This window comes from Prionailurus viverrinus, chromosome E1 (genome assembly GCF_022837055.1).
Source record: "Prionailurus viverrinus isolate Anna chromosome E1, UM_Priviv_1.0, whole genome shotgun sequence".
NCBI classification, from domain to species: Eukaryota; Metazoa; Chordata; class Mammalia; order Carnivora; family Felidae; genus Prionailurus; species Prionailurus viverrinus.
Window position 1 is genome coordinate 12,391,785 of NC_062574.1, and position 12,479 is coordinate 12,404,263.

At 46.5% G+C, this 12,479-nt stretch overlaps 1 protein-coding gene across 1 annotated transcript in view; it reads right to left on the reverse strand.

The window, feature by feature from the left end:
• Positions 1-5,213, reverse strand: part of USP22 (ubiquitin specific peptidase 22) — a 45,136-nt gene extending 39,923 nt beyond the window's left edge. The window contains exon 1 of the mRNA XM_047832579.1: positions 4,829-5,213. Within this exon, the coding sequence (XP_047688535.1) occupies positions 4,829-4,999 (171 nt within the window). The 5' untranslated portion in view covers positions 5,000-5,213. The remainder of the gene's footprint in view (positions 1-4,828) is intronic.
• Between the last annotated feature and the right edge of the window lie 7,266 nt (positions 5,214-12,479).

Sequence of the window (12,479 nt, forward strand, 5' to 3'; positions counted from 1 at the left end):
CAAAGGGCTTAGTGGCTTTCTCACCATCACGTTTAAGTGCCTGGCTGAGTCAGTGAGGACTAATCTGTTTCACTGGTGGGGCCAGCGCCCGGTTTATGACCTCCCAGTGTGTCCTGTCACCCCATGTAGTCTGTCTAAGCCAGTAACAGCAGAACTGTTATTCCGCAATGATGATTTCTATTAAAAAGTTCAAGTACTAGAGATTCATTCGGATCTCAGACTCCAGGACTAAAGCAGCACTGATAAAGAGAGGACCAGTGTTGAGTCCTACAGTACATCTTTTCCTAAAACACAGGGCAAAAGTACCACTCAAGATAAGTAAGACCATTTCCTACCTCCTGAGCCACACTTCTACAACACTGATTGTAAGAGCTACTCTCATTGTAAGCAAGTGTCCACAGGCTAACAATCTATACTGTTGCTTTGTAAAGATTCAAAATGAAAGGGCACTCCACTTTTACTCTAAAAACTACTATCCTCAACTTTTGCTGCACATTGTTTTTTATGTTTCCTTTTAGCTACCTCCCTCCCCATTTTTTTCCATAAACAAAAGTGCACTTTTAATTTTTTAAAAAAATTTTAATCTTTATTTATTTTTGAGAGACAGAGCGTGAGCAGGGGAGGAGCAGAGAAAGAGGGAGACACAGAATCCAAAGCAGGCTCCAGGCTCCGAGCTGTCAGCACAGAGTGCAACGCAGGGCTCGAACTCACAAACCATTGAGATCATGACCTGAGCCTAAGTCAGCGGCATAACTGCCTGAGCCACCCAGGCACCCCAAAAGTGCACTTTTTTACACGCATCTCAGGTTTGATGTCAAGTAGACAAATCACATTTCAGTATCTCAGCAAACAAAAACATAAAAATATCTTCCTAAGATTATTCCTTCTTTAAACTGATTACCAGGTTTAAGTTTTACAAATTCTTAGTAAATTCTCCAAATTGAAAGCTTGAAAAAATGGGGAAAATACACAACGCTATTTCCACTCAATGGAGTATTAACTGCACGGCTCAATAGATTTATGGGCAACAAGTGAAAAAAGGAACCAAGATACACAGCATGTATATTTACATAAATAAAAACGTGTGGCTTTGCTTTATATGTACGCATGTGTTTATAATTTTTAAAAAATTTGAAAGACCAAGCATCAAACATATTGTCTGGAGCCAGAAAAGACTCACCTTACATATTCAATAAGCCCGGAAGGTGTTTTATTTTTACACATTAAGAACATGTTCACACGGTCACTTCTGTTTTTTTAAAATACACAGATTCATGAATTTTAACCTTCCTCAGTAAAACTTACCAACAATTAAGCATCTAGAATTATTTACGCATTCTTTTATGTATGTTCAGACTCTACCCTATGTGTAGGAATTATCATTAGGCATCCACAAATACTCTAAAATTTAAAGCAGATATTTATCATCTTACTATGTGATACCTACTATTTAACGGGTTTTGACAATTCTGATTTCAATTCCTCAAGATAGAAACCCAGGGCTCAGAGTTGACTCTGGACTGAAGAGAAAATGAGAGGTCTAACAATTAGGGAATCATTCCACTTTCTTCCAGAGGGTACCTATTCCACATCTAAATGGTGGTGTGAAAGACCACAAATGTAGGGGCACGTGGGTGGCTCACTCGGTTAAGCGTCCGACTTCAGCTCAGGTCACGATCTCACAGTCTGTGAGTTCGAGCCCTGCGTCGGGCTCTGGGCTGATGGCTCAGAGCCTGGAGCCTGGTTCCGATTCTGTGTCTCCCTCTCTCTCTGCTCCTCCCCCGTTCATGCTCTGTCTCTCTCTGTCTCAAAAATAAATAAACGTTTAAAAAAAAAAAAAACATTAAAAAAAAAAAAAAAGACCACAAATGTAGAAACAGAACAAATGACAGGTGTTTTCATTTGCTAGGTAAGTTTCCTTCTCTCCAGCCCCTGTCTCAAACAAAGTATTTCCCTAAGAATTTCTACCCCAAAGAGCTGGTTGCTCTAGGCCCCAAATTTTGTGCCTCGGGAGCCTTCCAAAGCAGTTTCCTGTCCAGATTACTGACCAAATGAAACCAGAATCCATAATAATCCAAAATACTCACAGTATGTTTGACAACTCTTCTTCCCTTGTGGCAAAGTATATTTGATAAAAGAATTAACTACAGCTACAAAGAGGGCTGTGTTTTGAGGACAAGCGGCTGGAAAATTTTAGTCACGGAAGTCGTTCAAAAAAGAGAGGAGTCATTATTTAAAAAATATGACCTGTTCTCCCAAGGGTCCATATATTCAAAATAAAACGTAGACTATGTTAAGTCATAATAACCAGCAGCACTGTAAATTCTTGATGTTTTTATTGCCAGTTTCTTTTTCACACACAAAAACCCTAACGGTAAGACATGTGCTATATTTAACACATGCCAGAAATGCAGAGTCCACTGTGGTAGCACTGACTCCTGAATGGTGGGAACAGTTTTACATTCGGTAGTGGGTAAGTTTTACTGCAAACCAAGCCGAAATTGGATAGAAAGTTATCAAATCTGATCATGTTCTTCTCACTCTGTGCCCATCAAAAGAAGAATCAAAGTTGGATACAAAAACCATTAACGCTTCTACTTAAAGTTCTAATTCTCTTTTCATCCAGGGCTGCGTTTCTATGGTTACGCTGCAGCTGTGACTTCAACCTCAAAAGTCACTTTATTTACAAATATTATAACTTAAATTGAAATATTTTAGTAGGAAACTTCATATTGTTAAAACCAAAAATATACTAAGCCTACAGATCTGCTGAGAATCCCACACAAACGGACAAATGTGTATTGTTCATTGCTAATGGTCTGGGTTAAAGGATTTGTCAAACCAACTCTTCCTTGGCTGGGCCACTAGAGAGTGCTAGAAATGCAGTTATATAGGACCCAAAAGATACAAAATACCCGCCTCCCCCCCCCAAAGTCTGGAGCACAAAAGATGAAGGACATTAAGATTCCTCGTTGGTATACTACCAAAAAGTATTGCCAACACTGACAGATCTGAAGTTTGAAGAGTATTTATCACCACCTCTTACCTGTCTGTAGCTCCAGTTCTTACTAGTGAATAACAAAGATGTGCTTCAACAGCTTTCAAACTAAGCAACTGACATTAAAGGTTAATCCAAAACACAGTGAGTGCCCGCACGCGCGCGTGCGCGCGCACACACACACACACACACACACACACACACAGTGATTCCTTCCTTTAGGAAATGAGACAAAGTTAACGATGTGTTAAACTGGACGCTTAAACAAAAATTTTTTGTTAAAATATTACAGGGGTGGGGCGAGAGAGAAGAAAAAAGCAAAAAGCAGGGGATTCCTTACTTAATCCATTATGGAGAAGAATCTTACAGAGATCATATAAACCCCAACCAATGAACTAGTATGCAGCGGTAACAATACAATCACCTGAAGGCTGATGGTTTCAACCAGGCTATTTTTTTTTAAAGCATATAATTCCATTAGCAAGAATCTCACTCTGATCCTAATAGAAATCATTTCCGATTTTAGTTCATTCTAAGAGGTAATGCTTCCCAACACCGCTACTGTTAAAAAGAAATAAAACGGGTGCTTAACATTCCTAGGGGATGTTAGTTCCCCCTCCCCCCCACCCCACCAAAAAGCTATTCAAGGTGGAACCTAATACACCTCCCAACCTTCCTAATATGCAAAATCGCGTCACACTGTACCAAGGTTTATTCAGATAAGAATGCCGTTATTTTCCGATTTCCAAATCATTAATAAGCCTAATAGGACATACATCTGAAAAATATAACGCTAAAAATGTAATTTCTTCAACATGTCACTGGAGGCGATCAGTTTCTGACTAAAGCCTCTTAACGAGAAGGCACGCCACTCTCCCACCTTCCCAACAGACCGATCTTTTCTTGTAAATCCATTCCTCCGTAGCTACAAGCGGTTCTCCAAACCACAACCGTGCTGATAACGAAGTGGCTCTCCCGGATATAGGTCTGAACACTGGCTTGACTTGTTCCATTCCCAACGGTCATCCCCTCCACCCACGTCCAAATCTGAAATGAGGCGGGGCGCTGCCATTTCCCTACAGTCGTTCCTGCGGACCCGGGAGCCGGTGAGGTGTTTTGCCCAGGCACCAAGACAATTGTAGCTTCACCCTAACAACTCCCGATCCCGACACGTGGTTCCGTTTCCCTGACCCAGGTAAGCTTTGATGCACACTCCTTCTAGAGCCCAAAATGGTGGCAAGAAGCTGGCCCACAGCAGGCCACCCAACAGTCCCCGGAGTCTTTGTCCCTTTTTAGTTTTCTTTGTCTTACGTTTTCTTCACTGCCCCCATCCCCCCCCCCCCCGAACCCTCCCCCGCCCTGGAAGATTCCCGGGTGAGGCCCAGCGCTGGAACGTGGGACACCTGCCTCCTAGGGACCAAGCTTCCACCGCAACCCTGGAACAGAAAACCTCCCGGTTCCCAGATCTGCACTCACCCACCCCCGGAACTGGACACGCCCCAAACCCCGCCCCTGCTCCGTCCCCACCCGCGCAGCGGAGGGGCGGAGGAAGGTGGGGGAGGGGAAAAGAGGGCGCGGGAGGGAGGGGGCGGAGGGAGGATGGGGGGGAATTGGAAAGGAGAAGCGCCCTACCCCCCCCCCCCACCCCGCCTGCGAACGCCGCCCAAAGGGGTCGGCAAGAAACTAGCAAGCCCTCCCTTCCTTCTCTTCGCCCCCAACAGGGCCCAAAAGCCCCATCACAACCGGCTCGCCGGGCAGCGCTGCAGCACGAGGGGTCTCCTCCGGCCCCCAGCGCAGCCCGCAGTTTTCCGGGGGGAGAGGGGGTCGCACCTTGCGCTTGCGGGCCTCCGCCGTGCCGCTCCACACGAAGCACTGGTAGATGGCCCGCAGGTTCTGCTTCCAGTTGTCCACCTTGAAGCTGCTCAGGTGCGAACAGCCCGGCGGCGTCACCACCAGCTCCGCGTCCATGGCCTCGCTCTCCGGCTCCGGCCGGGAGACCATGGGGGGCAAGGCCCGGCCGCGCGCGGGGGGCGGCGAGGGGGACGAGGACGACGCCAGCGCGACGCGGGGGGCTGCTCGGCGGCGCGCCCCGGCCGGCGGGAGACGGGCGCCGGGAACAAAGCGCGGGCGGCCGCGGGGCCGGCGGACAAAGACCCGGCTGCGCGGACGCCAAGGGGGAGGCGGTGGCCAGCCAGGCGCCGCCCGCGCAGCGCTCGCCCGGTTCGCGGAGCGCGGCGCGGGGCGGGGCGCGGAGGCCGCAGGCGGAGGTTACGTCATCCCCCGCCGGGCGCGGGCGCCGCACTGCGCAGGCTCCGGCCGCTCCCGGGCCCGCCCCGCCACCCCTCCGCCTCCCGAGCCCGCGGGCTCCGGGGTAGTCCGCACCAGAGTGGACCGCGGGGCACGGAGCCGACGGGGGCCGGCCCCCCGCCTACACCCCGGCTCGCAGGTCTCCCCGCAGCGCCAGCGGTGGTTGTCGTTAGCTGTCAGCCCAGGCCGCCTGGTTCAGAGCTGCCTCTGGCCAAGCTGGCCACTCGCCACTCCCGGTCTCCCAAGGAGAACTGGGGAGGAGGGGGCGAGCGGAGGATTGGGTGCTGCGGTGTGTCCGTCGGGGCACTGAACCGGTTTGCACCGGCCTGAGCTCTGCCGCAAAGAGGCGGAGCCACGGGCTGGGCCTTGCAAATCCACGCAGTCTCCCCTGGCCTCCGGCTCCGTGCCGAGCCCCCGCCTGGGCTTTCCCACCCCAGGAGGTACTCCCTGGTTCGCTGTCAGTTTTGTTCGCAGTAGGAGTCCCTCATCTGGGACTCCTCAGGCCTCTCCCATCTTTGTACCCTGTCTGGCAGTTGCCGGGCATTGAAATGATTCAGATCATATCCTACTTTGAGAATCCCACAATGGATGCTATGAATTCACTTATGCGCAGTTGAAGACACAAAACAAATGAACGAAGGAAAAAAGAAAACCTAGACTCTTCAAAACAGAACAAGCTGGTGGCTGCCTGACGGGGGGCTGGGGTGGGGGCTCGGGCAGGGGGTGGGCATGGGTGAAATAAAGGGGATTAGGAGTACACTTATATTGATGAGCGCTGAGAAACTAATATAACACTTTATGTGAATTACACTTCAATAAGAAAAAAATTCCCCATTGGTAGGTAAATTGATGAAGCCACTGGAAAACATTAAAAACACTAAACATTAAACATGGAAATACTACGAGACGGTAAATCCACAACTGGGTATTTACCCAAAGAAAATAACACTATCTTGAGGATATCTGCACCCCTTTGCTTATTGTAGCAGTATTTATAATAGACAAGATATGGAAGCAACCCAAGTGTCCATTGGTACATGAATAGATAAAGATGTGGTATGTATACACAATATAGTATTACTTGGCCATAAAAACGATTAAGAGCTTGCCATTTGCGATAACATGTACGGACCAAGAGAGTATTATGCTAAGTGAAATAAATCAGACAAATACCTATGATTTCACTTATATGTGGAATCTAAAAAGCAAACTGAACAAAGCAGAAACAGTCGGGTGAATACAGAGAACAATCTTGTGTTTGCTAGAGGGGAGTGGGAGATGGGGGGATGGGCAAAAAGGGGTGAAGGGGATTGGGAGGTACAGCTTCCAGTTATGGAATGAGTAAGTCACAGGGATGAAAGGTACAGCATAGGGAATACAGTCAATGGTATTGTAATAGGGCTGTATAGTGATCGGTGGTAGCTACCTGTGGTGAGCATAGCATAATGTACAGAGTTGTGGAATTGCTATGCCGGACACCTGTAACTAATGTAGGACATTGTGTGTCAACTGTATTTCATTAAAAAAAAAAAAAAGAATCCCACAATGTAGTGGAATAAATAGGAATATTAGCAGGCAATTACAATAGTATGAAATTGCAGAGATAAAGGAAAGTCCAGGTATGAAAACACTCCAAAACACCTCTCACCCTAATCCTGCCCAGACAGTCATAGTGGAGGGGATCCGGAAATGTTTAGTATGCCTTGCATAAGTGTAGAAGGAGACATAGGAGTTGGCCAGTTTTTAAAAATAAACAACATGTTAAAAACGGGGGGGGGGGGGGCATCCAGGTGGCTCAGTCAGTTAAGCGCCTGACTTCTGCTCAGGTCATGATCTCACGGTCCAGGTCCGTAAGTTCGAGCCTGGCGTGGGGCTCTGCACTGACAGCTCGGAGCCTGGAGCTGCTTCGGATTCTGTGTCTCCCCCTCTCTCTGCCCCTCCCTCACTCACGCTCTGTCTCTCTCTGTCTCTCTCAAAACTAAATAAGTAAAATAAAATAAATGACATGTTAAGAGACTTGCCTTCAACAGTATTGCCCACCACCCATGAGACTACCGTGGTCTAAAATGTTACTTTCTGTATCTGTTTTTTTTTTTTAATTTTTTAATTTTTCAAATTTAAAGAAATGTAAAACACCCATGGAAATATGTTTCCAAGATGATCTAACCGTCCCTCAGATGGCAACTATGATCTCTGGAGACAAGACAAAAACAGACACCTGAAAGCGTTGGAGAGTGAACCAAAGTGAGAGGTTTGGGACCCGCCCAAAGGAAGTAACCTGTTTTTTATGGTTTATACATTGAGTGCAGGCTACACTCGGAGGAACCCAAACAGGGAGGCTGAAACTCGGATAGAAGACTCCCGTCTTTCTTGACTGAGGAAGCGGAGAACAGAGTACAGACCAACCAAACCACCGAAAAGTGAGGAGAGAGAGAAGGGGAGCCCCAGAGTCTATGTGTAAACTCTGTCTAGGCATCTAGTTGACCACTTAGCCATTCGTGGCTGAGGCAAATTCCAAACAGCCCAAGTAGAACAAAAAAAGCAAGCAGAGATTTAAGCTGCCACCTAAGGAATAGTTAAATTCTAAATTCGTGCCAGCTGAAACAAAAATATCTACTCTCTTTGGAGGTATATGACAAAATCCATACTGAAAACAATATGACATTTATAACATTCAGGGTACGATTCAAAATGATTTGACATATGAAGAAAAATATGAAAATACAATTCATTTTCAAGAGAAAAGACAGAGGTGAACAAAATGGCTATGATCGGGGCGCCTGGGTGGCGCAGTCGGTTAAGCGTCCGACTTCAGCCAGGTCACGATCTCGCGGTCCGTGAGTTCGAGCCCCGCGTCGGGCTCTGGGCTGATGGCTCGGAGCCTGGAGCCTGTTTCCGGTTCTGTGTCTCCCTCTCTCTCTGCCCCTCCCCCGTTCATGCTCTGTCTCTCTCTGTCCCAAAAATAAATAAAAAACGTTGAAAAAAAAATTAAAAAAAAAATGGCTATGATAACTGTGCTTTGTGAAGGAAAGGACAATATCCTTGAAATGAATGAAAAGATAGGAAATAGCCTCAGGAAATACAACCTATATATAAAACCAAATGGAAGTCCTGGAACTGAAGGATACGGTATCTCCAATAAAAAGGTCACCAACAGGGCTTAAGACCAGAATAGGAATGACATAGGAAAGTAAGGAAACTTGAAAATAGATCAAAGGAGGGGTGCCTGGGTGGTTCAGTTGGTTAAGCATCCAGCTTCGGTCCAGGTCATGATCTCACGGCTCATGAGTTCAAGCCCCGCATCGGGCTCTGTGCTGACAGCTCAGAGCCTGGAGCCTGCTTCAGATTCTGTGTCTCCCTCTCTCTCTGCCCCTTCCCCACTCACACTGTCTCTCTTTCTCTCTCAAAAATAAATAAACATTAACAAAATAAAAATAAAGAAAATGGATCAATTGAAATGATCCAATCAGAACAAAGGAAAAAATATTGAAAAACTGAACAGAGCCTCACAAACCAGTGAGACAATATCAAAAGGCCTAACATATGTGTCATTCAAGTCCCAGAAGGAGTGGGGAGAGACTATGAGAGTGAAAATATATTTGAGGAAATAATAGTAGAAATTTTCCCCAGTTTGGTGAAGGATATAAATGTACAAATTCTAAACTGCCATTGAATCCCAAGTAGAGGAAGTGTGAAGAAAACATGTCTAGGCACAAACATGGTTTACTACTAAAAATAAATAATAAAGAACAAATCCCTTTTTTTTTTAATTTTATTTATTTATTTTGAGAGACAGAGTCTGAGCAGGGGAGGGGCAGAGTGAGAGAATCCCAAGCAGGCTCCATGCCAACAGCACAGAGCCCGAGGCAGGGCTCAAACCCACAACTGTGAGATCATGACCTGAGCCTAAATCAAGAGTTGGACGCTTAACTGACTGAGCCTCCCAGGTGCCCCAGGAACAAATCTTGATAGCTGCTAGAGAAAAACAAGACATTATATACTGGGGAACAAAGGAACAATGTTTTGAAAGTATTGAAAGATCCTTAGGGATTGCAAATGGCAGGATTTCTTTTTATAGCTGAATAACATTCCGTTGTGTTTATATAGACGCAACACATTTTCTCTACTGTGGTCAATGGAATATTATTCAGCCATAAAAAAGGAAATCCATAACATGGATGGACCCTGAGGGCATTATGCTATGTGAAAGGAGTCAGAAAAGAAAAATACCGAATGATCTCACTTACATGTGGAATAAAAAAAACCAAACAGAAAACAGCAGTGTCTGAGTGGCTCAGTCGGTTAAGCGTCAGACTTGGGCAGAGGTCGTGATCCCACGGCGGTTTGTGAGTTTGAGCCCTGTGTCAGACTCTCTGTGCTGACAGCATGCAGCCCGCTTTGGATTCTCTGTCTCCCTCTCTCTCTGCTCCTCCCCTGCTTGTGCTCTCTCTTTCTCTCTCAAAAATAATAAACTTTTTTAAAAAACCTATGCTAACATTTAAAATAAAACAGAAAACCAAAAAACCCAAACTCATTGATGCAAAGGTTAGCTTGGTAGTGGCCAAAGATGGGGATGGGTGATAGGCAAATTTGAACGGTGGTGGACATTAATGAGACATTATTGTAATCACTCTGCAATATATATATTTATGTCAAATCATTATGTTGTACACCAAAAACTAATATAATGTTATGTGTCAGTTCTATCTCAATTTAACAATGACAACAACAACCAAAATAGCAACGCCAAAGTTTTATTTAACTTATTAACAAGGGAACAACAGGAAGACATAAGTCAAAAGATGACATGGGGAAATGGGATTTCGATAATCAGTGGAAAAAAGGGAATGATGAAATAAGATTTTCTAATTATTGCTTTAAAACTCGGTTACTGTCCTCAACAGTGGTTCTCAAACTGGAGCGTGTAACAGAGGAACCTTACGATGCTGGGCTTCACCCCTAGAGTTTGTGACTCCCCCAGAGTGGAGCCTGAGAAACTTCATTTCTTATACATTCCCAGCCGGTGCCGATGCTGCTGGTCCGGGCACGACACCCTGAGAACCACTGTTCTCTAAGAAAATGCAACTGCAAGCTTTGGGGTAGTCTTTTCTGCTGGTCGTGAAAGAAAATCATCCTACCTTCCTACTGTCTATCATTCCTTAGAGAACAGACCAGGTCTGGCACATTCAATGTCATGCAGCCATCTTTTACTCTGTTTCCAAGCCTTGGATAATATTTCTAAATAGTCGTGCTGATTGGACAAATGTGTTGCCAAATTAGAGACTGCCCTAATCACCCGGGACGGTGTTTTCCGGTAACAGGAACAACAGCGGAGAAGAAAAATATCACCATCCTTTCGTGTCATCCTTTATAGGTTTCAAAGGGATAATACACATATTATCTCACTTGACCTTTGTCATAGCCCTATGAGGAAAGTGGTTTGATCTCGTTTTTTTAGGAATAAGTAAACTGAGCCTCAAAAAACTTAAGTCACCCACTCAAGGTCACGGCGAAGGTGGAGTGTGTCCTTTGCATGGGATGAAATGTGAATGGAGTCCTGCAGTCCGTGAGCATGTGGCTCTGGCCACAGCCTTGCAGCCTCATTGCCCCTTATCATTCTGTTGTTTTGCTGCTAATTCAGTTTTACAAAATGAAAATCTTGCTGGTTTGCCCAACAAACTGGGGCCTCTTGAAATAGCCTGGCTATTAAAATCCCTTCTGTATAGAAGAAAGGGCAGAAGAAAGATTTTTCTAAAATAGCTAGGAGTACATATACATCTCTGCAAGGGGCAAAGTATGACATTCTGTGTCAGAAATTGCAACAGCCTGTTTCGGAACCTGATGAATGTTTTACTGGTGAGAAATGCTTTTTTGACCACCGTGTTCTGTCACTTACCAGCCTGCTGAGGAGGCCCCAAAGCAAACTGCAGCCCCTGGCTGGTCTCTAGGCTCTGGTGATGGGACCACCTCGTGCTGAGTCTTGAGCTGCCTCTGACCAGGAAGGCGACCCTTCAGCAATCTGAACACGTAGCGAGCTGGGCTGGATGCTCTGCAGCCTAGCAACCATGTCCGTTGCCAAGGGACGAGAGAGGGACAATGGCTCTTCCTTTACAGAGCCACCGGTGCCTCCCCTCTCTCTCTCTGTCTCTCCTCGCTGCCTTTCTCCCTGCTATTTTGTACTGCTGTCTCCGTGTCATCTCTGTGGTCCCTGACAAGGCGTTTCTGCCTGTCTCTGGCATGCAGGGAAAACTGATGAGGCATTGCAGTCGGCGAGGGAGGGGACGGCTCAGTGCTGGGCTGGCCACATACTCTTCCCTAAGTGCCTAAGACTCCCCTGCCTCCTCCCAAGGAAGGAGGTATGTGTGCGCGCGTGTGAGTGCCCGTCAAGGCACATTTAGGGGTCATTGCGTGCTTGAACCAGACAACCTTTGTCTCATTTACAGCCCCCATCACCTTGCTGCCTACCCTCTGGGCTTCCATCCCGCCCTGTCTCTGTCCCCACTTCTCATTCTCTCCTGAGCGCAGGCGGCAGAGCATAGAGGATAAGAGCAGAGGCCTGGGGCCAGACCGCCTGGGTTCAACCCTGTCTCCAGTACTTACGGGTGTGTGACTTCCAGCAAGTTAATTGTGCCTCAGTTTCCCTATTTGTGCCATGGGGGTGACAATAGCAGCCACCTCGAGGACCTGTTGTGAGGATTAAATGAGTGAGTTACACCGAGCAAAGAATTTGGGACAACGCCCAGCATATGGTAAATTTGAGTCACGCATTTGGCCCAATCATCATACTTACTGCACGATTTGGAAGTACAGAGACACAGACCAGATGGGCTCATACAAAAGTAAATATCAACACCACTAAAGCATTGATTATATCCCTACTGTGTGTCAGGCATCATACTGGTCATGTGAGAGCCAGCATCCTGCAGGGGGGTGTTATTAACCCCCCCATTAGAGAAGGGACCGGGACTAGACAAGTTCGACCACCTGCCCAAGGTCACATGCCATCCAACCCCCAAAGCCAAAGTCTTCCCCTTGTGCCCTGCTGCTCTGCCTGCGTGGCGGACCAGAAATGAGTCCCCCTCTGATTTTCATGCTTCCTGTTAATTCCACTATTGTCCCATAATAAAACAAATGTAGACTGCCTTCAGCAAGCTGACCCCATCGGCTTCTGGAA